Below are 25410 nucleotides of genomic sequence, written 5' to 3'. Positions count from 1 at the left end.
ATTTTCATCTTATCAATATTTAGGTTTTTTTATTCATTAATTACAAAAAAGATAATTCATTCTTCAGAAAATTAAATTATTATTTTTGTAATCAATTAAGGTCAAATATTTGTGCATAATAAGTCAAATCTCATTTTTTTTTTAAAAATTATTTACAAAATAATTTCTATCGAAAAAAAATATTTATTTGTACCATAAATCTTATCTGTGTATTTAGAACTAAGCATTTCTGATTTATTACAAAGCTAATGAAGCAACCATTAACAGACGAAGAATTCTTAAAATTGAAAGAAGAATTAGAAGAAGAAGAAAAACAACTTCAACAATTGAAGACTTTTATGAACGAGTTCAATCAACTTCGCAAAGAAGAACCTTTAAACGTATTTATTTAAATCTATTTTTGTGTCTTTTAAAAAATTCATGTAGATAGCAGCAGAATCTCTTGAAGTTGATGGAAGCATTATTACAGATCCAATGTTTATAAACAATAATTATTATATTTTTTTCAATTCGAAAATATATATTTAAGCGTTCTCACAATAGGAGCAAGGCAAATTCAAGAAAGAATGGCGATGCGAGATCAAATTAATAGGGTGTGTAATGAAGAAGAATAAAATTAATTTGTATCATGTTTCTGACTTGAACATTTCAAGCTTGTTTCTACAAGACTAACAGAAGAAAAACTGGCTAAAGTTGGAATGCCAATTGATCTTCTTCATACAGAATTTGCATTATATCAAAAACAGACTTCAGAACTTGCATCATTAATCGCTGAATCAAAGAAAGCTTTTGAAATGCAAAATCAACATAATTTTACTCCTTCAGATGCACCAACATTTATTCTTGCACACCATTATTCGACGCCAACTAAAAGCATAGCGTCTTGAAGCAAATTGGCATTCGTTCATAATATGTTTGATATTAATGCAAATTGGCAACTGAGTTGAAGAGGGAAATGAATAACAGCAGAGACTTAAATTAGTCAAAAGAAAAGGTTCATAAACAAAATAACAAACAAGAAATTCGATAATTAAAAAATTTGTTAGTTTTTTATAACACATTTTAAATATTTAATATTAGAATGGCTGAGATTCAGTTATTTCCTCCATCTTAAAATTAATTTATAAGTAAGTTATAATAAATTACATAAAAAAAACGTTTCAAACCATCCCAGGTACTTTTTCATATTCATTTTTCCAGGCATTCCATCCGCCTTCAAGAAAATAAATAGTCGCTGAAGGTAAAATCGAAAATGATTGCTTTGAAAATATTCGCGCTGCAGTTGGTCCACGATCATCACTTTTTAAAAAAAGCTTGTTTTCAAAAATAGAAAATAAACTAAAAAACAGACCAGTGTTGACAATAAAAAATAACTTTTTCAGGTTTCTTTTCCATTGCTGATATTTTTTGAAGTAGAATGCTTATTTCAGCAACTATAATTTCACTAGATGCATGATAACTTCCTGGTATTTTTTGACCAAAAAAATCTATATCACGAACATCAACAATTAAAAAATCTTTCTCTGGTTTTCGAAGCCATTCCGCAAGCTCGTTTCGCTTTAAAACAGAAACTCTTTGTTGATGTTCGCTTGTAGACATCAAAAAGCAGAAAACTTAAAATTTTTATATGTCAATCTTTATGTTATGGTTATGTACCATATTATTGTTGAATTTATAAAATCAACAATTTGCAGTTGCTAATGGAAGTTGAGAAACTGCCCCCAGGATCTCAAATCCCACCAAAATCATCATGGCGTCCAACAGAAAGTTTATTTCCTTCCTTTTTTATCAAGTGTAATGCGGCAATTTCGATATTTATACATTTTATTTTTATTCTTTATTTTTCTTACATTTTTGCGATACACGTAAAAGTGACGAGCTCCGATCGTAGAAAGTTGTTGATAATATGTCTTTTAAACGCAATATGTTCTATCGGCTCAATCGTTGCAGGATTTTTAGTACCAACAAAAAATCTTTATGGATTAGCCGTTTTTATGTTTCTCGGAATAGGAGGGATTGTAATGTTGATTGCTTGCGTAATGGGATGCTTCAGTATAATTTTGCAAAGTGGAGGATACTTTTTACGATGGCTTACTTATGTATATATAATGATAATAAAAATTGCTCCATTCAACATGATATTTTTCGGCATTTTTAGTTCCGTCTGCTCAATTTATGAAGAGAGATGGTATCTAAACAGTGGGTATTATGAAATCGACTCAATACTGAATGATAAATGGAAAATCTATTATGCTACTGCGGAAGGTCAAGGAGCAATTGATGCAGAACTAGCGTCAATTCCTTCAAATTCTAACATGTTTTTGATTTTAGGATTGATTGCAATCTTTCTTGGTTTCGTTGTGCTCATTTTTGGAGATTGGTTTATTGATTACACGGGAGTGAAAATGAGAAATTTTGTATGTTATTTATTATTTTGTTAAAAAAATATTTATAACGGTACTCTTTAATTTCTTATCCATTTCCCCATCATGCCTTTAGGTGGAGGGAATGTCAGGTGTTTTCCTCATGTTGTATTTCACTCTTCTGCTATTTGCTCATCTTGTTCTCTATCCAATCTTTGGCTCGCCCTCGTATTCTCCACATAAAGCACTTCGTATCATTGACATGATTGTGAGCCTTCTGCTAATCCTACTTTCTATGGCAGTGTTTATCGTCGGCTGCATCGTTGCAGTCTTCCCATCGCTCAGAGACACCAAATACAAGCTGTTCACAGTCGGCTCAGCCATCTTTGGGTTCGCCCTGATGGTATTTCTGATATTCCTGCTTGTTTCGAATGTCGTGTGTGACTTGTCTGATGGGCTGCTCAGTGCGATGAAAGGGGCGACGACAGCCGAGGCGCCGCGGACGTTCAGAAGCAACATGTGCGAGGCGCTGTTGGCGAATGTGAGGGAGAAAGGGAAAGGGAAAGAGAAGGAAAATTCCTGTGATGAGGAAGAAGGCGAAGTGTCGGGGACGTTTTGGGTGGTGAGTGTGTTTTACTACGGGCTGAGGATGATCAGCTCGTTTGTGTGGGTGATATTGTGTGGCTGGCTGGTCGGGGCAGTGAGGAATTACGGGAGATCATACAAAATTGCGCTGGTGACGGTGTGGTGGAGAAGAGGAGAGAGGAGAGAGGGGAAGGGGAAGGGGAAGGGGAATTATAAAAATATTTATTTATTTATTTATTAATTTTATTTTATAACTATTTCACTTCCATTTACTTCTGGGTATTGAAACAATAACAGCCAATCATAACAGACTTTGAAGAGGAGCAGCGGAAGAGAGAAGAAGAAGAGGCGAAAGAGCTGGAGGCAGAAAATGAAAAGAACCAGAGTGCGCTGGTTGAAGACGATACAATGGAAAAAGGTGGGAGTTATTTATTTATTTATTTATTTATTTATTATCTTATTTATTAATATTTTATTGATATTTTTCTAACAATTTTATTTTATTTATTTTATAATTTCATTTATTCAATTATAAATAAAGGATCTGTCATAAATCCACCAAAATCCCCTTCTTCTTCTTCTTCTTCCTCTTCCTCTTCATCATCATCATCTTCTTCTGTTGATGAAAACGCATCACTTCTGGCAAACGAGCAATCTCCAATGACAGCTTCACCTTATCCCTCTGCTCCTTCCTCACCTATTCAGTCATTTTCATCATCATCATCATCATCATCTTCCTCTTCCTCCTCCTCCTCCTCCTCCTCTTCTTCTTCTTCCTCTTCCTCTCCTCCATTCTCCTCTTCTTCCTTCCTCACCATTTCTTCCTCTTATTCCACTTCTTCTTCTGCTCGCTCTGTTCCAGGCACACCTGCCTCTGCCTCCACTTTCCTTTCTCTCTCAGACATCCCTTCAGCCACAAGCTCTGCTTCAAACACAGCTTCAAACACAGCTTCTTCTCAGCTTTCTCGCACTCCTGCCTTTTCTTCTCCAATGTCGACACCTTCTGCTTCTGCTTCTTCTACTTCTTCACCTTTTCCTTCTCATCCTTCTTCTTCTTCTTCCTCCTCCTCCTCCTCTTCTTCCTCCTCTTCTTTTCTTTCCACAGGTTCAACTTATTCTTCAAATGACTTCAACACTCCACAAAAATCTCCGATGCGTTCTTCCACACGCATTCAGAATGAATATGGGGCAGTTGGGAAAGGGAGAGGGAAGCATTACAATGAATGTGATAGAGAAGGAAGAGAAGGAAGAGAAGGAGAAGGAGAAAGTGAAGGAGAGGAAGAGGAAGAGGAAGAGGAAGAATTTGATTTGTAAAGAAATGAATGGAGAATGAGTTGATTTTAGAAGAAGAAGAAGAAGAAAAAAGAGAAGAAGAAAATAGAAAGAAATTAACGAATTATTTTAGTGAATATGAAAATGTGTTGCAAAATAGAGAGAGAGAGAAAATTCTGCAGTCAACTAAGTTTTTTGTTATGTTCATTGAAGTTTTGCAATGCAATACACACAACAACTTATGAATTTTCTTTGGTTGGCTCAAAATTTATATTTTTCCTCTTATCTTTCTATTTATTTCTCCATTTCCCACTCCTTCTCTTTCTCACAATTTTTTATTATTAATATTTTTTTTTTCCCATTAGCCTTTCTTTCTTTCTTTTATTTATTTATTTATTTAATTATTTATGTTTTAACAATTTCAACGATTATTCTCATTTCACTCAACATTCATCTTTCTTCTTTGTCATCTCTATCTCTTTATCTTCCATCTTTTTCTGCTATCTTTTTATTTTCTCTCTTTCTTTATGTCTAATTTCATCATGCAATTGTTATGTTATAGATATTTATTATTTATTATTTATTTTTTCATTTTTCATCTTTTTCCCCTTTCTTCTCTTTCTTCTTCTTCTTCTTCTTCTTCTTCTTCTTCTTCTTCTTCTTCTTCTTCTTCTTCTTCTCTTCTTTTATACCTTTCCTATTATTTTCATCATTATTTCTTGAAGAACAGTCAAGAATTGTCTTTGTTCGCTAACGTCTTCAGTCTTTCTTCACAGCATTTTTTATTATTATCAATGGCTTTTTTTTTTTCTTTTTCGGCCTTTTGAAATGCAGCTAAATATTTTCTATGTAATTCACCTTTTTTTATTTGAAATTATATGTGTTTGTTTCTTGATGCAAAATTCATACTTTTTATTCTTGATTTTATAATACGATTCTCTCTCTGAAAAACACATAGCATTCAGTTATTGGATATGTTGAACTTGTCATTATTATTGCTTTTATTTAATTTTTGTTAAACGTTTATGAGCAATTTCGTTTTTTTTAATAGCATGTCTTTATTAGATTTTGAAGTTATTTTTGTATTCTTTTTCTTTTTCTTTCTTTCCTTTTTTCACGTTGAAATTTATTTTTTTTGTTTCATTTTCTTGTCTCAATTTTATTTATTGTTTCACAAGAGTTATTTTTGTTAAAATAACTCTATTTATGTCTTTCGTCTTCATTTTTCAGTTACACTTTCACAGTTCATTTTGCACTGAAAAAATTGATTATTTCCATATATTTTTATAAATGCACGATATTTGAATTCTTATTAGATAAAGAAACATCATTAATAAAAAAGATATCTATTGCAAATATAAGCTATTCAGAGAGCATTTTTAAAAAAGCTCTTCACACAAAAGAAAGCAGGAAAATCGCACATGAAAACACAAAACACGAGAATTTTCATTCTTTAATGTGCCATTCAATTAATAAAATACATTCAACAATCACTTTTCCCCTTCTCAACTATCCATGTTCACATGAAGTACGGAATAGGCATTATTGGCGGCTTGTCCCTCAGATTCGAGGGGACCTCAGAAAACAGAAGATATTTTTCTTCCATTGTGTCGTCCAGTGAAAGTATCGCTGCAATGTTTCCTGATCTGTAGCAGTAGTTCGGGGCTGACCAAACCGTAACCACACAACTGTCCTTAAACGAGTGCTTGTACCCTTCCATGACGAGCTGATGCGCACGGCAGATCAGATCGAGACCGTTTTCATGGACGAACTAATGATTGGTTGTGAACAAAAAGAAAGAGATATTGTTGGGAGACAAGGATTCAGTTATATGACATAAAGAATTTGATAGTTGGACAACAGGCACATGGATTTCAGATGAAAAATAGAAAATCATAAAATTACAGTAGAATTACAAAATAAGCATCAATGCATTATACCTCTCTTGCAACTCTGCTTCCAAATAAATAACCAGCACCTCTTGGTGAATGCTGATAATCTAATATTGCATTCTCAGGATCACTCCACATTATATCCGAAAATATGCCTTCAGTGGGCACTTCACACTTCCTGGGGATCAACTGCAATTGGTCCAATGTGTGTGCATACGGCGATAAACCACCATGAACACAAAGAACTCGATCGTTAACAAGCTGATTGGTATTTTCAAAAGAACAAAGTGTAAATATTTCAAAATATAATTTCAACAGTTACAAAAAAAGTTTTAGATTTTTTTCATTTTCCAACTATTAAATTGCACACAGCAGCTATTGGTAAGCAATCAAACACTTCCATGCATTTCACCCATATCAACTTATTACCATATCTTTTCATGCATTCATCATAAAAACCATATGACTGAGTAATTTGCCTTGCTTCATGATTTCCTCTGAGCAATGTTATAATGGATGGATATCTAAAAGAAAAATACAAAAAGCATTTTAATTATGATGTATTAAAAATGATAGCATAAGATCTTTAAATTGAAAAAAATTTTTTCCAGAAATAATACACACTTAAGTTTGAAGCATAGAAGAAGAGATAAAGTTTCTAAAGAGTAATAACCCCTATCAACATAGTCACCCTTATATTCACAAAAAATGAAAGCTCTTTATAACTTTGAAAATTTCTATAAATGAAACCATGAAAATATATTTTGTGTTTGGAGGTCGACCTCCTGTTTTAAATAATTGTAATAAATCATAAAATTGCCCATGAATATCCCCACAAATTGTTATTGGGGTTGTTAAAACAGGTATGTTTGGTTCTTCTAATAACAATTCTACAGCCTAAATATCGAAATAAAATAAAAATTTCTCAGTTCGTTTTTGGAGAAGAAGTAAATTACCTTATTGCATAATTCTATCATTACTTTTTCATCGAGAATTTGACGTTTAATAGAAGCTTCTAAACATTTATCAATATCAATCATTTAATCTGCATTAATGAATTAATTACATTAATTTTTCATTTGTTTAAATTTTCATATGCATCAAATCAATATGTAAAGCGTCTATAAACATACCTTTAAAGTTTTGTGGCACTTTTAAAATTATATATAACTATTAGTATGGCCTTTGATCAATAAGAAAGAAAAATCTATCAATTTCTAAGCTATCGTGCTACTATTTTTATGGAACCAGTAAAGAAAGTCAGTTTTATAGGAGATGCAGGCACCCGCCATGTACTACAACTTCTAGAGAAAGAAAGTCCACTTTTAGAACAAAAACGAAGAATTGAAGAAAAAGAAAGGCAAAAAGCTTTGGAAGAAGAAGAAAAATGGGAAGATGAGATAAGATATGTGAATAAAGATACAATTATATTTAAGGCTTCATCAATACCATCTCAACTGGGTGCTTCTTTAACAAGTACTGGAATTGATTTTGATGAGAGTAAACATGCAAGAATCCAAAAGCTCAAAAAACAGCAAATCGTACAAATTACAGAAAAGGGGTTAGCTCTTTTTTGAAAATACATTTTTTTGTCTTTTTTATTTCTCAAAACCATGCTTTTTTAGATATGTTACAATAAATACCACTCTTGGTGCACTAAATCTTGAACTTCACTGTGATTTGGTTCCGAAAACTTGTGATAATTTTATTCAATTATGTAAAACCGGATACTACGATGGGACGGTCTTTCATCGTCTAATACCAAAATTTATGGTGTGATTTTCATTTATTTCTTAATATTTAACATATGCTCCATTGTTTCAAAAGATTCAAGGAGGAGATCCAACAGGAACCGGAAGAGGAGGAGAATCTATTTGGAAGCATAAGTTTGAAGACGAATTTTACCCAAGTGTTTGCTTGCAAATAATATTTTTATTTTCTACTTTCTCATGATTTTCAAAAAAAGTTATCTCATTCAGGAATGGGAATTGTTAGCATGGCAAATTCTGGTCCCAATACAAATGGTTCCCAATTGTGTGTATTTTTAAAATCAAATTGCCATTCAATTTTATTATTAAATAATTTTATTTCACTGTTAATGTTTCTCACAAATATTGTTTTTCTTTCTTTATCCCCATTCATTGCAAAACTGATGTAGTTTCATTACGTTTTCTTCCTGCACACATCTCGATCGCAAGCACAGCATCTTTGGCCGTGTTGTCGGAGGATTGAGCGTTCTGAAGCAAATGGAGCAGATTCCGACTGACAAATCAACAAACCGCCCTTTGACTGCAATAGTTATTGTTAACACTGTGGTTTATGCAGACCCATTTGAAAACATTAGAAAGAATTGGGAAGAGCAAAGAGAGACAGAAAAGAAAAAGAAAAAGAAAAAGGAGAAAGGCGAAAATATAGATGATGAATCAAGTTTGCTAAGTGAAAACATAAAAAGAAAAAGAAGCGTTTTAGAAAGAGAAGAAATTGAAGCGAAAGAAGGAAAGAAAACCAAGGTTGATAAACCTACTGGAGAAAAGAAAATATTAACAAGTTTGAAAGAAGAATCTCAACAGGCATCTTCATCTGGAGAAAACAAAATTGGCAAATATCTTCCAGAATCAATTCTTAAAAGAATAGCAAAAAATAAATGAAGAAATGCAACAACTGTTATCCACTCAATTTTATTGAAAAATTATTTGAATTATTGTAAAGAGACAAAATTGATATCGATAGGCTTACGAAATTTTAAGATGGACAATTATTTTTATATGTTAGGAACAAATCATATCTTGTCGCAGTAGCATATAATTGTTAGATATAATGAAATGAAACTTAATAAAGAATAAAATCAAACAATATTTTACTGGGAATTCACATTTTCATTCATTTTGTTTTTGATTTTTGAAGAAATATGAATTTTATTTGTTCTTTTTTTCTTTCCATAGACTTGCATTACATTATTTGAAACGAAACATAGTATTCAAATCTTTTAAATACATTTTTTTCTTTTCATATTTCTTATTTGATCCCTTATTATGAAGGGTGTACATTAAGAATTCTTATTCCACATAAACATTGAACTTAAACAACATTTTTACAGATGAACTCATTTCGTGTTTTGAATACCATTGATGAAAGGTCGTATTAATGCTTCTTGAATAATATTTCATCTTTATCTATTGTTTTTTTTATAGATAATAACATTATTTTTTAATTCATTGAACTTTCAAGATTCGCTTCCTGAACTGTTGTGCTTAATTGGATTTGAGCAGAAACAGACAATCAAATGTATGAACAAAAAAATAGATGAAATGAATTGAAGAAAAGAAATTGCAATTGCAGAACACATTTCTTCTAATGCAGAATACTAATATAGAAAAATGAAGATAATTTTTTGGTTCAACCTTCAATAACTTTTTCGAGGCAAAAAATTTGGGAAGATTTATATCGATGAGAATGAGAAGATTGAAAAAAAGATTGAAAAGTTTTTTTGTACATCGAAAAAACCAATATTTTTACGAAAATGCAAGTTCTTGTGTAAAGAGATTTTATTTGTTGGTCCCGTCTTTTGAATGTTGAATAGAACAAGGAGAGAAAAGTGGAACCATTATTATCAGTTGAAATGGCTTTGTTAGCTTTGAGAAGTTTTGGATATTTCATGTTCACAAGCATTTTTCTTTTTTAAAGTTTTCGATTCTCTCTCTCTCTCTTATTATTATTATTATTATTATTATTTTTTTTTGGCTTCATCAAAATGAAATGGGGAAAAAAATATTATAATTAAATATTTTCAGATGGCTGCTTGTTTTCTATTTTGTGAAATGATACAAAAAGAATACTTAATTATTTCAGCAAAAATATAAATAACTAATCATTTCCTCAAACTTATATAAAATAATCAGAAATAGTTGATGGCAATTCAAAATAATGTTTTCTCTTAAAATAATCAAATCTTTCATGAAAGCTTACGATAATATCTTCGTATCCTTCTTCTTCCAACTTTTCAAAAACCTTCCTTTTTGTTGCCTTTCTTTTCATTTCTTCCATTTCATCATCGGTCTTTTTTTTCAGTCGCAATGAAATCGAATCAAAGAATTTCAAGATGTAATGCAACCCATTGTAATTGGATGTTGGTCGGTGAATCTCCTCGAAAACAGCATCAATAGCTCCACTTTTCAGTAAGTCTTCAATTTCCATTGCTCTATTTTCTGTTACTGTTTCAAATAAATCAATGCACATGCTGCTAATCCTTCCATTATTCCCTTTTGCTGCTTGTAACACTCTCACAACACTGTTCAAAAGCTCAACAAATTCTTCATCTATTAATCTACAATTACGAACAAAAGACTTCAATGTTTCAAGCCATTTCATCAAAATAAGGAGTTTTTTTGCTTCTTTTCCTCTTTCTTCTTCTTTTTTTCTCTTCCAATCCACTCCACACGACAGCTCATCCAATTCTCTGTTGACTTCACCCACAAAATGAAGTTCATTCACAATAACATCTTCCAATGATCTAAATCCGAATAATCTGTTAATTAAAAACTTCCAAGCAGATTGATAAGCAAGTTGTAACAGGTTTCGATGCTCCTGATGATATTGGATGATTTCTTGGATCCCTTTCAAATACAACCTAGTCTTGATTTCCTAATAGAAGACATGAAAAAACGAAAAATTTTAAAAAAAGAAAGCAAAAATGAATCACACTTCTTGGCACATGCAAGTCAATGCCAACAAAGCCACTTCCACTTCTTCCTGAATTTCCTCGTTTTCCTCTTTATTCAATGCAATCCGCAGTAGGTTAGATACGAAAATTGATGTCAATTTTGAAGGAAAACTGAAATTAAGTAAAAGATAGCATTCGCAAAGATCAATCAGAAGCTTTTCGTTCTTTCCTTTCTTTTTCTTATTTTCCTCAATAATTGTTTTCCCAAAGCTTTCGCTCAACGAGTAACCTTTAAATATATAAACCCAAGGAAATTTCAACGATCTGAAATGTCCCATGCGTTTCAACAGAACAATTGCATTTTGCAAAGATATTTTCTTTTCATTAATCATTTTGTCTATTTTATTGAACAGCCCAGTCATGAAAACATATCTAAATTCTTCTTCATTCATATCATCCACTATTTCATTTAGTTTCTCGATTTTAACTTTCTGTTCATCGTCATCGCAATGTTCAAGCTCAGAAAACAATTCTGAAAAAATTCATAAAAACACCGAAATTTCATTACTATTAAATAAATAAACAATGAACATACTCAAAATATTATGCGCAATGGGCGATTCTTGGATTCCATCCTCAGTCTCATCATCAGAACCCACTTTCATCCTAATTATTAAAATGGTATGTTCAGTCTGCATGGCAAAGTGCTTCAAAAAGAAGGAAAATGATTAAGCGCAAACGATGTATTTTCTTTGGAAAACGAAGACGAAGCAGCTCCAACCTCATGTGATTTTCGGGAAGAAATGGAAAAAAGTTGTCCCATTGACCATTTATATTAATATTAAGGGTTTCAATCTTTTTCATTTTTTTAATAAGATTTCTTGATATCAAAAAGAAAAAAAAGTTATTCAAAAGTTAACTTCTTGTTGCGCCTCATGAAAAGAAAATTTTTAACTTGTTTGTATTTGTAAAAAAAAAAAAAAAAACAAATTATTTTTTGTTGAGAGCTTGAGTGAAAAAACGCTTCTAAAAAGAGTAAGCAGCCACGGATATAGAAAGGACACAGCAAGACACAGAATTTTCTTTTTTTTTTGTCGGATCGCAAATGATTCTGTGAAATGCATATAAAGCTATTGAAAAGTTTTTACAGAAAAGTCTGGAATCTCTTCGAAAAAATCAAAATATAATTATCGACGAAGATAAAAGAAAGATTTTCAAAAAACAAAAGGAAAATGGATATGAAAAGGAAACGAAATCTTTTTAAAACATATTCTGAGAGATAGTTTCAGAATTTTCAGTCGTATTCATTGATTGATTGACAATTTATTGAAGAAATGTTGGATTGTGTCCATTTAATAAATTAAAAAGATATCACAAAGATGAAAAATAAATCCTTATTAAAAAGCTAAGCTCTAATGCAATCATAAAGGTTAATACAGAACTTATTCAAAATTAAAAGAAACTTTTTTTAAAAAAATTTGTGAATTAGCCTTCCAATTAATTCACCTTCAAGAAAATGAGTGATAATTCTCACTTTCAGATATCAACTATTTTGAATCGATATATTGTATAAAGTATTTCTTTATTTTAATAAAAGAAGTTTCAGATTCTTTGTAATAACCATGTTTGATCAGAAAGTAACAAAAATTTTTGAATACAATTTTTTAGTAAAAATGAAAATGATGAAAAATTGGCTAAAATTTGGAGAAAAGTCATTTTATTCTATTTGCTCTATCTTATTTGTTTGAGAGAAATACTTTTATATGATTTTCATTGTTAATTTTACAACTACGAACTTTATTATACTATTTTTTACTGTTTCTAAACAGCTGTTGAATATCCCTATCATTTTCTCAACGGGGGGATGAGTTTATTTTCTATTTCTCAAGAAGAAGCAAGACTTACAGATGATTCATCCCGTGAACAATTGACAGAAGATATGCAATCTCAACAGGAACAGATGAATTCATTTCAATCGACTTCATCAATCAACACTTCTTCACAAACACCTTCTCCATCTCGATTTATTTGGACGCCTTCCACTTTCTTTTTTTCTCAGCCTTTCTTTTCGCCCCCATCTTTCCCTTCATTTCAATCGCCTGCAACAATGGAGTCTAGCCAAATCATTTCGACAAATATTAATACTTTGCCTATATCCCCATTTTTACCTTCGTTTTCACCTCCTTTTGTTCGAGCACCCCAATCAAAACAGTCTTTTTCATTTCTTGACACATCACAAAATCTTGGTGCTTCAACATCATCTCCATCCACTTTTCTTTCTGCACCGCCATCAAATCCTCTTAACATACAAACATTTGCAGAAACAACTTGCAGAAATTTGAATGTTGAAGATTCTCAAATTATTGCAAATAGAAAAGACAGAGAAACACAGAGATTGGATTGCGAAATAGCTGAAGTTGACGATTGCATAGAAGAAAAAGAAGAATGGACGATGCAAAACAAAAGGGTGAAAGAAATAGAAAATGTAACTTCAAAAATGGGAATGAACGAGGATAAGGAAGAACGGGATCAAAGCAATTTGAAAGAAAACAAATCTCTGATAAATACAAGAAAAAGAATGGCAGAAGCGGAAGGAGAAAGTTGCAACTTGTTTTCTCCAGAAAGAACAGCACTTGATTGCTATTCAGGATCACTTCGAAGAGAAAAACGCAATTTCACTCGTTCTTCTTCTCTTGCCACTTCATTGCCTTCATCACACGATGCGATATATCCATATCTCGGAAATCCATCTGACTTTGCGCAGGCAAACGCACCTGTGAACTCTTCATCTTCTCTTTCTCTACAATCACATCAAACACTTCGACCACACTATCATTTTTCTCCTGCTCTGCCATCTCCTCAGTCACCTTCACCTTCCTCATATTCATTCTCTTCCACATTTCCCAACCAGAATATATCAGGCTCTTCTTCCTCCTCATCTTCCTCGTCCTCCTCTCGTCGTGTCCGCCCTTCCCAAGTGTATCGGAAGTTTGGGGGCCCTGGGCTGAAGAGGGGAATATTCTGCGCCAACCGCGAGTGCTGGATGATTCTATGGAGAGGTGAATGGAACGAGATTGGATACGGTGCGGGAGAGCGGGAGAGGGAAAGAGGAGAGAAAGGAGACCGGAGAGAGAAAGAGCGAAACGAAAAGAAGAGTGGCAGAAGAAAGCGAAGCGACTACGATGCGATGCAAGGAGAATACGGACAGTACGATGACGGCTACTGTTCATCTCTGCAATCCTCATCTTCTTCCTCTTCCTCCTCTTCTTCTCTTTCTTTCCTCACAAAGTCGCCCTATTGCTGTGCGCGCTGCCAGACGCGCGAGCAGAACCTGCGGCAGAAGCGAGTGAAGCCGAACATCCAGCTGATCAAGACGAAGATAGCAGTCATTATGTTCTTCGACTATCTGATGGGGCTGAAAGGGAAAGAGCGGAAGCGGCGGGAGAAGGAGCGGGAGGAGCGAGAGCGGGAAGAGAAAGAGCGGTGGAGAGAAAGAGAAGATGCGAAGGAGCGCATGGAAAAAGGGAGGGAGCAGGAGAGAGAGAAGGGACGAGACCGGGGCGAAGAGGGGCTGACACTTCGGTCGTATCCCAGCGAGGCGTCGTATGCGAATCCGTTTCTGCAAAACTTCGGGTTTGGCGCGGGTGCTGGCTCTGGTTCTGGCACTGGCTCTGTAGCTGGAGCTGTCCGGAAGGGGAGCGAGGAAATGAGGAAGTACAGCGGGCTGTTTGAGCAGAACTGCGAGAAAAACGACTGGAAGACGAATGCTCTGGGCTTTCAAACAGCAAATGCAATGCAGTCTTCCTCTTCTGCCTCTTCTCCATCTTCCTCAGGCTCTTTTGCATTTCCACCTTCTTTCATGTCATTTGCATCGTCATTGTCAACGAATTCCTCTTCCTCTTCTCCTTCTGCGTTGACTCCTTCTTCTTCATACACCATTCCATCTCAGTCATCATTGGAATTACAGCAACTTTCTTCAATGCCATTCCCTTCACCTTCGTCCTCCTCCTCCTCCTCTTCTTCTTCTTCTTCATTCTCTTCTTTTCCACCACCACCTCTTCCATCATCATCATCATCATCATCATCATCATCTTCTTCTTCTTCATCTTCATCATCATCATCTTCTTCTTCTTCCTCTTCTTCTTCCTCACCTTCCTCTTCACAACAACATTCTGCCCCAGCATCTACCATCAACGAAAGAATTCCCATAATTCTTCAGCAGCAGCGTTCATCGCCTTCAACTGACAATCAACAGACACTTCGAGAAGAACAGCAAAAGAGTCAAACAAACACAACTCAAAGTGATTCTTCTGCTGTTGATACCAATTTTGAATCAAGTCAAGATGACAGAAATGACACATTGACGAAAAATGGGCTGTCTGGAAAATCTTTGTGTAATTCGTTGAATTGCGATCCAATTCCTTCAGTCCTGCCGGAAACTGCTGCTTCTGCTGATTCATCTGCCATTCCTGATGCTTCGTTTCAGCATTTCTCTGCTTCTCTGCCTTCTCCAAACACTTCATCATCTCTTTCCTTTGGCTCATCTTCTTTTACACCTTTCACAACACTGCAGGATCCCACACTTTCTTTCCCTTTCTTCTCGTCTCCTCCAACTTTCTCGTTTTCGTCTTCGCCTTCTTCATCCTCTTCTTCTTCGGATTCTCCTTCTTTGTCTCTTTCTCAGCCTTCTTCTGTTCTGGTTGGTTCAACTGACCAGCTGGTCCCGTTTTCCCAATCGCCATTTGTGAGGCCTTGCCCTTCTGCAGATATAATATCCGCTTCACCTCCAGTTTCTTCTTCGTCCTTCTCGTCTTGAAATTAGTATTTTTTTCACTTGTTTTGTTTATTTTTTTAAATTTTCATTTTTTCTTTTTAATTAAATTTAATTTATTTTTATTCATTGAACGTATATTCGGTTGTGGTATATTGTTTTGTTATAGTCTATTTATTACAATTATTTTTTTGCGCTTTTCCAGTTTCAGTTTATGTTTTTGTGTGTCTTTTCCCAGTTTTTCAGTTTTTTTTTACATAGAAGACAGATTTTCTTAGAAAATCTTCAGTTAAAAGAGCACTCCACACCCCATATCACTTCATCTGCAAATAGATAGTTTGCTACTGTTATAAATTATAAATGGCAATTTTTTATGATTTTTATTTCTAACATTTTTCAAAAGCTCCATCATCATTCGATTTCTTATGGTTTTAAGAATGCATTTGCGTCTTATAACTCAGAAAACTTCTTTAATAGAAAATTGATATTCTGAAACATTAATTGAAGGCTTAATTTTATTTTCTTTTTTGTTCAATTTATTTTTGGGGTTTCTGATTTCAACTGAGAAATAACAAACAATGATTATTTTCCTTCAATCTTCAAATGCCTCCATAAAAAAAGAAACGCAAATAACAACGAAAAACAAACAAACAATCTATTTTTTCAACTCAACTTGTAACTATTTCCTCAAGTAAATGCAAAAAATTACATTCGATTAACATCAGAAAAAACATAATTTCGATTAACAGCACAACCAACATCCGTCCCTACTGCTTAAACTGCTGCAGCACAATCTTCCTCAAATGGTCCAAAAACTGCTTCAGCGAAATATCCTCCGAAAACGTGCCAATCGCATCGTCCTGCTCCCCCGTGCCGTACATAAACTGCTGATAGCTGCTCCCTGCAGGCGGTGCGCCCTTTGCCTGCGATGCTGCTGATGCCCCTTGCCCTTCGCCCTGTGCGCCCTGCCCTTTGGACTGCGACGGGTTGAGGAGTGAAATGAGGAAACGCGCCTGAGACGATTTCTGGTCGCAGACAAGGACAGAAGGAGAAGGAAAACGGTCAGTTAAGATCTGCTGCGCCTCTTCAATGGGCGACTGGAGCAATCGCGCGAAGTTCTCGTGGTTGGGGAGCTTGTGGAATCCCTGTTCGCGCCAGGCAGCGATAGTTTCTCCGTTGTGGATGATGATGCGGAAGAAGGAGTCGAGAAGCAGGATTTCGTCTGGTTTGATGGATGAGGTGTCGAGGAGAACGTAGGTGGGCTCGGGAGTCTTCAGAGAGAAAGCAGAGAGGTTTGGCTGGATCATCACCATCATGTTGGAGACAGTCTCGCGCATCATCCACGAGCGGAAGAAGGCGGTTTCGTCGGGGGCGTGGTTGAAGACGCGGAGGAAGCGGGAGCGGCGGAGGTAGAAGAGAAACTGGGGGAAGAGGACAAAGGAAGGAGGAAGGGACATTCGAACTTGGGGCTCGCTGGGGGAGTATGCTGGGGTGGCGGCAGTGGCTATGGTGGCTGAGGCTGTTGGGATTATGTGGGCAAAAAAGAAGGTCTTTGGAAGAAAGAAAGAGAAAGAGAAAGAGAAAAATAGAGTTGAGAAAACGGATAAATGAAGGAAAGTTTAAAAAAAAAAAGAAATAAAACAATATGTAACATCACATAACAATTTAAAATAAGTTCCATTCAATTTTGAAACAGCCAAATAACATCAGCAACACAATTCCCATTCACCTCTCCAAACCAGTTTAATCAGCAGACGGTCGATCCACCTCAGCACATCAAACGAATTCTGCGTCTCTGCTTTCTCACAGGCAATACGCGCAATCACACACGCAGCGCACTCAGCATCAAATGAATTCTCCATCACTTGCTGGCATGGGCACAGTTGATGCAAAGCAGGGCGGTTCAGATCTCCAGCCCAGCTGAAAGGAAAAAAGAAAAGAAAAGAAAAGAAAAGATTATAAGAACAAAAGAACAAAAGAACAAAAGAATTAAATAATGAGAATCATTTTGATAAAAAGAAGAAGATAAACTACAACATACTTGAATGAAATAGTCGTCACCCTGATCACTCTCTGCCCAGTTGGCAGAATATAATTCGTGATAATCTGCATCACCGGAGCTGTGGCAGTGCTTCTGTCTGACTCGCTGTTCGCTTTCGGCTCAAACACAAAGCACAAAGTCGAGTTCGAGTCCATTGTGCCTGCACGCCACACATTCGTCCCTCCTTTTCCAATAACAATAGACGAAATCGATGGCTTTCGTGGATCATCATTGCGTGGTCCTGACGAGAACGTAGATGCGATGACAGAAGAAGGCGAGGAAGAGGAAGAAGGAGAAGAGGATGAAGCATAAGTCATGGGAGACACATGGCCCAAGCACCCATTGAGAGCAAGCGACTGGCTGAGGAGCACCCTCACAGTCGGTGCAAAGGCCATGTCCAGGTCCGCAGCAGTGCACTCGCCCCGATCCCACATCTTCTGCACCGTCAGCGAAAACTGCGAGGACGAGAACGAGTCGCACAGGCAGGACACACCGCCGCTCAGCTCGCACATCTGCCGCATCTCGTAGAAGCCCAGCTGGTCCATCGTGCCCATCATCACATCCACTCCGATGCCGCTCGTCGCTGCCTGCGTCCCCAGGCGCGTGTAGAACTCCGTCGCTTTCTTCACAAACGGCACATTCGTCTCTGTGGTGATATTCGAGTGCTGCCTCATCTTCTCTGTCAGAGACTCAGACACAACCTGTCCAGGCCCCATTGTGCAGGGACCTCCCACAAACAGCATCACACGCCCGCCTCCGTTCACTTGGCCTGGCGCCTCTCCACCAGTGTGCTCCATCGCATCCAAAATGCCAATAGCCGCTTGCAGTGCTGCGCCTGTGCATCTCAAGGGACGCTCGCCTTCAGATGGGATATAAGGATCGCACGTTAAAGAGGAAAGAATTGTATCAAGATTGAGAAGAACTTCTGAAGTTGGGCAAATAACTCGCCCACGTGATGTTGCGGTTCCTTGTAATCCAAGCATAGAACTGTATTGAGCAGGAGTATATTGAGCAGTTCCAGAAAGTGCAAATGAACGAACAAGAGTGGATTGAGATAGATCATAAACCCTGATCATTTTTCCGAAAGTGATTAGAGCGATATTAAACTCAGCAGGGAAAAATTGAACGCATTTTTTAAGAAGAAGCTTTAATGCTTCAAAGTCAGAACTTTTAACGCAAGTATCCAGAACCAAAACAATTGTTGGGCTTCTCCGAGTATGAGTTGGAAGAAAACATTCATAAGTTTCATTCTTCAGTTCAGTTGGAGGTGCTTGCTGAGAATACTTTTGATAGCGTTGAGGGAGGCGCTGATGCTCTTGGCAAAAAGCGCATACATAAAGAAGTTTATCAAAAGCAAAACCACTGATTTTGAAATAAAAAATTTTGTTAAAATACTCGAGCAAAAAATAAAATTTCACAAAACTGTTTTCCGTTCATGAAAGCTCCACACTTTTGGCATATTATTGGTTCTTCAGTTGTAGTTTGGGTTTCTTCAAGAGGTTTGAGAGGTGTATACACAACCGAACATGGAACAGAAAGTTTTACTGCCTGCTCCTTGTCTTGAGGAAGCGTACTCCATGTTAGACGATATCCAGAAGCATTTTCTATTGCTTGTATCTTTTCTGAAATTTGATCCATTCTCGAAAATAATTCTCTTTAACTTAAAATGGCTTAGATCAAAAAACCATCAAAAAAAGAAAAAGAATTATTAAGAAAATATCTTTTTCTGGCTTTGTTTACAGAAAATCATTTTCCTTTTTTCAAAAAAAATTTCCAGTTTCATTTCTGAAAACAAGTTTAAAATGACTTTTTGAATCAATTGTTTTCAAATCTAAAAATCTCTCTAAAAAGTTACAAAAACACTTCCTTTAAACGATATAGTCGAAAACGAGGGGGAAAAATGTTTTATAATTTCTCAAATGCATTTTAAGTCTTTATGAAATAATAATTTACAACGGCAAAAAGTAAAAATGAAGTGAAAAAGTATTATAATTAAAGAAAATAGCACAAATACAAGATGTGTTTGGAAAGTCAAAAAAACAAACACAAAACCAAAAATAAACAATAATATTTTGTTTTCCTTTATTTTCCAAAATTTTATAATTTCATTTTTTCGTTCAAAATTAACAAAAAAATTATTTTTTTAACCATCTTTTCAAATTTTCTCAAATATTTAATAAATTGAATTCAAACAAGGTTTTATCTGAATGGATGACAGTAGAGCTGTACAGTGCCGTCAGCGCCAGCAGAGACCAAAACAGGCATTGCTGGATGCATCAATATCTTCGTGATACCCTCATCAAAAATAGGTCTGTGGTTGGTAACCTAATTAAAAAAGGGGAATTTTTTTTTATGAGAAAATGGAAAGAAAGATAATTACAAAATAGAAAAATGAATAAAGAAAGTGAAAGCAAATAATTTAATGATAATTATAACATTAATGAACAAAACAAACATTCACATAATAAATTTCAAATTCCACAATAAAAAATTCATATAAAATAAAATAAAAATAAAAAATTATTTTTCTATTCTAAATTCAACACTCATCCATCCCACATACAACTGAGCAAAACGGCTGCGACAAGTTCCTTCTGTCCCATATTCTAATCGAGCAATCATTCCCCGCCGTCAAAAAGATCAGTGATGACGACGAATAACACGCAGACATCACAATCGGCCGAGTCTGGGCCAGCGTCGGGGAGAAAGTGGAGCCAGTTGCGGAATAAATCGACGGCTGTTGAGGGGAATAAATGTCTGAAGGGGGCAAAGAATGTGCTCTTTTCACTGTGTTTGTGACGGTGCAGCTGTTCTGGTCAATCAGATGCAGCGAGCCGTCGGCAGTGGTGGCGATGAACGGGGCAGAGAGGCTGTGGTGGGAAGAGGAAGGAGTGAGAGACACGATGCGCGAGGGGAAGCGGAAGTAGGTGGATTGCTGGGGGGTATGAGAGAGAAAGAGAAAAGAAAGAAATTAAATAGGTTAGAATAATAATAATAACAATAAATTTTTTTGTTAAAATAAATAAAACATTAAACATAAATAAATAAATAAAATAAATAAACATAACAATTTCCATTTAAAATTCGAAAAAAAAATGTATATTCAACAATAATAATAACATCAACACACATCCATATTAGCTGTCGATGTATGGCACATTCTCCTTCCAGCAATGACATCATAGACACAAACATCTCCTGAGACATAACCAGCCACCACACGTGATCCAACTGTTGGGTGGAAGAAGGCAGTCACTGGAGTATCTAACACACTCCCCATGGAAGAAGAAGGAGAGGAAGAAGAAGAGGAGGAGGAGGAAGAAGAGGAGAAAGAAGAAGAATTAGAAGAAGAAAACAGCGAAATTGACGGCGAGTGTGTGAACGATGCGATCTCTCCCACATACGACTGGGACGAAGGAGAAGAGGCAGTAGGGGAGCCACCGAACGAGAAAGAAGGCGATCTTGCCCCCAATGTCTGTGAAGAAGTAAAGCTTGAGGAGCGCTGTGCCAATGAAGCCGTTAAGCTGCTCCCGGGGGAAGGCGGAGGCTGGGCTGAAAAGGGAACTTTGCCAGACACTCGCCAGACGCGGACGGTGTCATCGGCAGAGGAAGAGACGATGAGTGTGGACTGTGACGTGAACGAGGACAGAGAAGAGGCAGAAGATGGAGATGAAGAAGAAGAAACAGCAGCAGATAATGCAGAGGATGAGAGAGACGAGCCATATCCAGAGGACGAGTGGTCGAAGGAGCCCACAAAACTCCCACTCCCACCGCCGCTGCTGCTCCCACTGCTACTGCCACTACTACTGCCACCGCTTCCACTTCCACTTCCTCCTCCTTCTCTCTTCTCTGCAATCGAATACACAACATCCCTGTGCCCCTTCAGTTCATACAGCTTCAGAGAAGACAAGCAGCCGTGTGGATCCATCACACGATATTTCGGGTCTGGAAGCGCATAGATTCGTATCATCCCGTCTTCTCCTCCTTGTGCCAAGCAGCCCAGTGTCTTCGTCTTCGATGAAGAAGAAGACGAGGAAGAAGAAGAAGAAGAAGAAGAGGAGGAGGAGGAGGAACACGACGAGGTTTCTCCGTTTATCCCCGAAGACGATCTCCGACTTCTGTCCTCTCCCTTTCCGCTTCTGCTGTAATCCCCTCCTCTGCTCCCATCTCCACTTCTCTCTCTCTCTCTCTCTCTCTTCTCATCCAACGCTGTCACCAGCGACGGAAGGAAAGTGGAGCAAAACACGCCATTTCTCCGCCGGCGAAACTTTTGCGGTGGAATTCCAGTGTTCGCAGCAAGGATGTTTGTCAGGGGTGCTATTGATGATTGCTGAGGGGCTAAAAGAGAAGGAATGCTGCTATTCATACTTCCATTCATACTTCCTCCTCCTCCTCCTCCTCCTCCTCCTCCACTTCCACTTCCAGAAGAAGAAGAAGAAGAAGAAGAATTGGAAGAGCCACCTGAGCTTAGATCATCGCCTGTAGAGAACACAGAAGAAGATAACACACTTGAAGGAGCAAAGGAGAAAGGAGAAGAGTAAGAATTCAACAGAGGAGGGATAAAAGAAGGAGAAAGACACGAAGAGACAGCTGGGATGATTGGGGAGCGGACAGCAGATGCCGAAGTGATTGAATACGACGGGCGAAACAGTGCTACAGGCTCAATAATGTCCCTTCGGTGAGAAGAAGACATTGATCCTGAAGAAGAAGATGATGATGATGAGGAGGAGGAAGATGAGGAAGAAGAAGAACGCTGAGAAGAACTAGAAGACATAGAAGATCCGTCGGATTCTGCGCGATGAGAGCGTGTGGCTGCTCTTGTAGTGCTTGTGATGTCGCACAATGAAGATGTGCCATCCATTGAAGAGATCAGAAGCAAAAGAGCATTCGGGTGGAAGCTGACATCACGAATAGAAGCTAAATGGTGCTGGAGAGAGGCAGAAGAGAAGGAGAGCTGGGGAGTTTGGCAGGAGAGGTATTCGCGGAAGAGAAGGGGCTGCGTGGCAGAGGAAGGGGCCTTTTGAAGAGCAGAGGATGGAATGCCTGTTTCTGATGAGGTGCGCTTCACTGACTCGATCAAGACAGTGGAAAAGCGGTCGGGGGCTGGTTGTTCTGAGGAAGAGGAGGAGGAAGAAGAAGAAACAGAAGAAGGAGAAGGAGATAATGAAGAAGAAGAAGAAGAAGCAACATTCGTTTGATCAGATGCCTGCAGCACTACTGGCCTGCTGCTGTTGATTGCATTCTGCTCATTTGAAATCCCACTCTGCATAACAACAGCTTCAACCTCTCCATTTTTCTGTTTGCCTGTCTGTTCAGACGCCATCGGCATTGCTTGTGCACTTTCTCCGCTCTTGTTCAATGATTTGGTGTCATTGCTCTGATGAAGGCTTGCTTCATCAGAAGAAATTGCTTGAGAAGAAGAAGAGGAAGAAGAGGAAGAAGAGGAAGAGGAAGAAGAAGAAGAAGAAGATGATGATGATGATGAGCCCAAAGCCAACGCAGATGGAGAAACCGGCGGAGAATTGCTCTTCGCAGGCGATAAAGTGAATGAAGGGGAGCGAGGTACGGGGGAAGTGGGCTGAGGGAGTGTGGAGGAGTTTGCAGAGAGAAGAGAAGCCTGAAGGAAAGAGGCAGCGCGATCAGCACGAGCAAAGTCAGGCAAGTCAAAGGGCTCGGAAGAGGCGTTGGCGAACTGAGAAGAGGAGAAGGAGGAAGAGGAGGGGGAAGAGGAGGATGAGTTGGAAGAAGAGAGAGGGGGGGGGAGAGAGGGAGAGGGAGAGGAAGAGGAAGAGGAAGAGGAAGAGGAAGAGGAAGAGGAAGAGGAGAGAGAAGGAGAGAGAGAAGGAGATTGAAGAGAAGGCTGAGTGGAGGGAGAAGAAGGATTGGAGTGTGGAGTGGTGGGCTGAAGAGAAGGAGAAGTCGAAGAAGAAGAAAGAGAAGAAAGAGAAGGAGAAATTGTTTGTGATGACAGCGTATTCTTCGAAGAGCCCGCAGAAGGCGACTCAGAGGAGCTGCTGTCGGCCGAGTTCACATCAGCCTGTTTGACTGAAGAGACACCTGGAAACAGAGAGAATGCAGAAGAAGCACCCGTCCCTTCTGGCTTCTTTGTGGTTGACTGATCAGAACTGTAGATTGATCCTGTGTTTGAAGCAGAGACAGAGCCAGAACTCGAAGATGAGCTTGATGCTGAATTAGAGCTGGGATCATAGCTGGAACCAGAACTGGAGTTGGAACTAGGGTCAGAACTGGACTTTGAGCTGGAACTTGCCCAGGTGCTGTCGCAGCTTTCGGAAGATGCTGATTGAGACGCTGCATCGATAGAAATAGCAGACAGACGGTCTAACGGGGTGAGCTGCTGCAAGGGTGTCATATGCTGCTGGATGGAGCTTGTCAATGAAGCTGGGGCAGAAGATATTAACGATGAAGAAGAAGATGATGATGATGATGATGAAGTTAACAGAGAAGTGCTGTTTTGCACGTCTGCTGAACTTCGTGTGGGTGGTGTGTCTGGTGGTGTGAGAAAAGCTGGAGGAGTCAGGGGAGGAGTTGTAAGAGAGGGCGAGACTTGGTTTGAAGAGGATGAGGTTGTGAGATGCGGAGAAGTCAGTTGAAGTGCCTGAGATGCAGAATGTGTGGTGAATACTGGAGAGGTTGGGATATTGATTGTGACATGTGAGGTAACAGGAGAAATCTGAGATGAGGTTGAATGGGGTAGCTGTTCCCATTCAACAGTTTTCGTTGATAAAACGAGTTTTTGTTCTGCTTGCACACGCTCTGGTCCAAAAACAGGTGTTATGACTGTTGTGGATATATCACCAAATAGCGCAATCGCATGAGTACGAGCAACAGACTGAGGAAATCCCAAATTACAAAAATATCTTAAATAAATACAAAACATGAATTCGTTTTAAAAGCAAAGAGAAATAACACACTGAAGTATGGATTCTAAAAGGGTTGATAGTGATGGAATTTCGTCATTTACATTTTGAGAATGAGATTTTAGCCTAAACGTAATTTTAACAACAAAAAATCCAAAGGAAACAAACGCAGTAAAAGAATATTACTTAAAATTAATAGAAGAAATCAGCATACCTTTGAATAGACAAAGCAGTCTTTAATGATGAAACAGTTTCAGCATATGTTTTTGTTTGTTCTTCAAATTGATTTTTCAGTTTCTGTATGGTATCTTTTAACTCCTAGCGAGTATTTCACATAATAAAATAGTGTGAATATAATCAGGAACGAATTGATAATGTTCAAAAAAATTGTGCTCACTAAAAAAACAACAATGGTAATCAACTAACTTTGTTATCATTTTGGAGAAATTTATTTTTCTGCACTTCAAGCTCATATACTCGCTTTGCTTCGTATGATAAGCTAGATAAAAGATCAAAAGTTGAATAGCCAGCAGGCTGTTCAAAGCGGCATTGGGCACCTATCATCAAACGAAAAAAGAAAATTATTTATATCGCGATCAAAATTAGGTTTGATAAGAACAAGTAAATTTTGTATTAATGTGAATCAAATATATTCGTTTATGTACGACTCATTTTAGATAAAAGAATCTTTCATAACCGCTTTATCAGCCCTTTATGGAAAGTATGATCAATGCACTTTCTTTCAATTCTTATAAAAAATACCAAAAAGTATAATGAAATTATTCTATAAATAAATAAAATTAACTCATAACAAAAAGAGACGAAAAAAATAAAGAATAACGTGAGTGCTATCAAATGATGGAACAAAATAGTGTATTAAATTTTGATGAAAAAAATAAAAAGATGTTGCTAATTAAGAATTGGCGTTGGATCAACATCTTCATCGAA

The 25410-nt window shown here is 37.1% G+C and overlaps 9 protein-coding genes across 9 annotated transcripts; 4 read left to right on the top strand and 5 right to left on the bottom strand.

The window, feature by feature from the left end:
• Positions 1–248: 248 nt before the first annotated feature.
• Positions 249–887, top strand: MONOS_10829 (uncharacterized protein; the record flags this gene model as incomplete). The annotated part of the gene is made up of 4 exons (XM_067863307.1): positions 249–380; positions 427–476; positions 530–593; positions 654–887. 4 exons carry the CDS (start codon positions 249–251, stop codon positions 885–887), a joined length of 480 nt encoding a protein of 159 aa, XP_067722106.1.
• Positions 888–903: 16 nt separating this feature from the next.
• MONOS_18031 (putative Cdc25 family phosphatase) lies at positions 904–1644 on the bottom strand. Its single transcript, XM_067871011.1, has 3 exons — positions 1352–1644; positions 1167–1299; positions 904–1109 (listed from the first exon to the last, which is right to left on the bottom strand). Exons 1-3 carry the CDS (start codon positions 1597–1599, stop codon positions 1077–1079), a joined length of 414 nt encoding a protein of 137 aa, XP_067722105.1. The 5' UTR covers positions 1600–1644; the 3' UTR covers positions 904–1076.
• A 16-nt stretch (positions 1645–1660) lies between these two features.
• On the top strand, positions 1661–5231 carry MONOS_10830 (uncharacterized protein). The gene is made up of 5 exons (XM_067863309.1): positions 1661–1767; positions 1873–2417; positions 2500–3105; positions 3246–3366; positions 3490–5231. Exons 1-5 carry the CDS (start codon positions 1701–1703, stop codon positions 4260–4262), a joined length of 2112 nt encoding a protein of 703 aa, XP_067722104.1. The 5' UTR covers positions 1661–1700; the 3' UTR covers positions 4263–5231.
• A 268-nt stretch (positions 5232–5499) lies between these two features.
• MONOS_10831 (putative protein phosphatase) lies at positions 5500–7286 on the bottom strand. Its single transcript, XM_067863310.1, has 7 exons — positions 7246–7286; positions 7069–7157; positions 6863–7009; positions 6737–6804; positions 6483–6636; positions 6161–6373; positions 5500–5991 (listed from the first exon to the last, which is right to left on the bottom strand). The coding sequence occupies exons 2-7, from the start codon at positions 7150–7152 to the stop codon at positions 5740–5742; spliced, it is 918 nt and encodes a 305-aa protein (XP_067722103.1). The 5' UTR covers positions 7153–7157; positions 7246–7286; the 3' UTR covers positions 5500–5739.
• A 16-nt stretch (positions 7287–7302) lies between these two features.
• MONOS_10832 (peptidyl-prolyl cis-trans isomerase-like 2) lies at positions 7303–9103 on the top strand. Its single transcript, XM_067863311.1, has 5 exons — positions 7303–7673; positions 7738–7885; positions 7940–8023; positions 8079–8146; positions 8271–9103. Exons 1-5 carry the CDS (start codon positions 7354–7356, stop codon positions 8758–8760), a joined length of 1110 nt encoding a protein of 369 aa, XP_067722102.1. The 5' UTR covers positions 7303–7353; the 3' UTR covers positions 8761–9103.
• A 1704-nt stretch (positions 9104–10807) lies between these two features.
• MONOS_10833 (uncharacterized protein) lies at positions 10808–11470 on the bottom strand (the record flags this gene model as incomplete). Its single annotated transcript, XM_067863312.1, has 2 exons — positions 10808–11304; positions 11368–11470. The coding sequence occupies 2 exons, from the start codon at positions 11468–11470 to the stop codon at positions 10808–10810; spliced, it is 600 nt and encodes a 199-aa protein (XP_067722101.1).
• Positions 11471–12636: 1166 nt separating this feature from the next.
• MONOS_10834 (uncharacterized protein) lies at positions 12637–15917 on the top strand (the record flags this gene model as incomplete). The annotated part of the gene is made up of 1 exon (XM_067863313.1): positions 12637–15917. One exon carries the CDS (start codon positions 12637–12639, stop codon positions 15586–15588), a length of 2952 nt encoding a protein of 983 aa, XP_067722100.1. The 3' UTR covers positions 15589–15917.
• A 205-nt stretch (positions 15918–16122) lies between these two features.
• On the bottom strand, positions 16123–19247 carry MONOS_10835 (Sec23A). Its single transcript, XM_067863314.1, has 4 exons — positions 19008–19247; positions 17585–18946; positions 17283–17463; positions 16123–17093 (listed from the first exon to the last, which is right to left on the bottom strand). The coding sequence occupies exons 1-4, from the start codon at positions 19220–19222 to the stop codon at positions 16311–16313; spliced, it is 2541 nt and encodes an 846-aa protein (XP_067722099.1). The 5' UTR covers positions 19223–19247; the 3' UTR covers positions 16123–16310.
• A 243-nt stretch (positions 19248–19490) lies between these two features.
• MONOS_10836 (uncharacterized protein) lies at positions 19491–25026 on the bottom strand (the record flags this gene model as incomplete). Its single annotated transcript, XM_067863315.1, has 6 exons — positions 19491–19909; positions 20148–20519; positions 20715–24462; positions 24517–24588; positions 24677–24780; positions 24889–25026. 6 exons carry the CDS (start codon positions 25024–25026, stop codon positions 19784–19786), a joined length of 4560 nt encoding a protein of 1519 aa, XP_067722098.1. The 3' UTR covers positions 19491–19783.
• Between the last annotated feature and the right edge of the window lie 384 nt (positions 25027–25410).

This window comes from Monocercomonoides exilis, assembly GCF_001643675.1.
Source record: "Monocercomonoides exilis strain PA203 chromosome Unknown scaffold43-869231, whole genome shotgun sequence".
Lineage (NCBI taxonomy): Eukaryota > Preaxostyla > Oxymonadida > Polymastigidae > Monocercomonoides > Monocercomonoides exilis.
The sequence above is the reverse complement of the archived record's forward strand: the minus strand, read 5'-3'. Positions and strand labels throughout refer to the sequence as shown.

Excerpts from the sequence above, each read along its gene's own strand:
- MONOS_18031 (XM_067871011.1), bottom strand. The coding sequence starts at position 1,599 with ATGTCTACAAGCGAACATCAACAAAGAGTTTCTGTTTTAAAGCGAAAC. Across the intron at positions 1,300-1,351 it reads ATTTTTTATTGTCAACACTG|TGATGATCGTGGACCAACTG; the intron begins GTCTGTTTTTTA and ends TTTTTTAAAAAG. Across the intron at positions 1,110-1,166 it reads ATGAAAAAGTACCTGGGATG|ATGGAGGAAATAACTGAATC; the intron begins GTTTGAAACGTT and ends ATTAATTTTAAG.
- MONOS_10830 (XM_067863309.1), top strand. The coding sequence starts at position 1,701 with ATGGAAGTTGAGAAACTGCCCCCAGGATCTCAAATCCCACCAAAATCA. Across the intron at positions 1,768-1,872 it reads ATCATGGCGTCCAACAGAAA|TGACGAGCTCCGATCGTAGA; the intron begins GTTTATTTCCTT and ends TACACGTAAAAG. Across the intron at positions 3,106-3,245 it reads ACAAAATTGCGCTGGTGACG|CCAATCATAACAGACTTTGA; the intron begins GTGTGGTGGAGA and ends AAACAATAACAG.
- MONOS_10831 (XM_067863310.1), bottom strand. The coding sequence starts at position 7,152 with ATGATTGATATTGATAAATGTTTAGAAGCTTCTATTAAACGTCAAATT. Across the intron at positions 6,637-6,736 it reads CTTCTATGCTTCAAACTTAA|ATATCCATCCATTATAACAT; the intron begins GTGTGTATTATT and ends TTTTTCTTTTAG. Across the intron at positions 6,374-6,482 it reads ATTGCTTACCAATAGCTGCT|CTTGTTAACGATCGAGTTCT; the intron begins GTGTGCAATTTA and ends AATACCAATCAG.
- MONOS_10832 (XM_067863311.1), top strand. The coding sequence starts at position 7,354 with ATGGAACCAGTAAAGAAAGTCAGTTTTATAGGAGATGCAGGCACCCGC. Across the intron at positions 7,674-7,737 it reads GTACAAATTACAGAAAAGGG|ATATGTTACAATAAATACCA; the intron begins GTTAGCTCTTTT and ends ATGCTTTTTTAG. Across the intron at positions 8,147-8,270 it reads AATACAAATGGTTCCCAATT|TTTCATTACGTTTTCTTCCT; the intron begins GTGTGTATTTTT and ends AAACTGATGTAG.
- MONOS_10835 (XM_067863314.1), bottom strand. The coding sequence starts at position 19,222 with ATGGATCAAATTTCAGAAAAGATACAAGCAATAGAAAATGCTTCTGGA. Across the intron at positions 18,947-19,007 it reads GCTTTCATGAACGGAAAACA|TGGTTTTGCTTTTGATAAAC; the intron begins GTTTTGTGAAAT and ends TTTCAAAATCAG. Across the intron at positions 17,094-17,282 it reads ACCGTCTGCTGATTAAACTG|ACCTTCTTTTTTGCCCACAT; the intron begins GTTTGGAGAGGT and ends TTTCTTCCAAAG.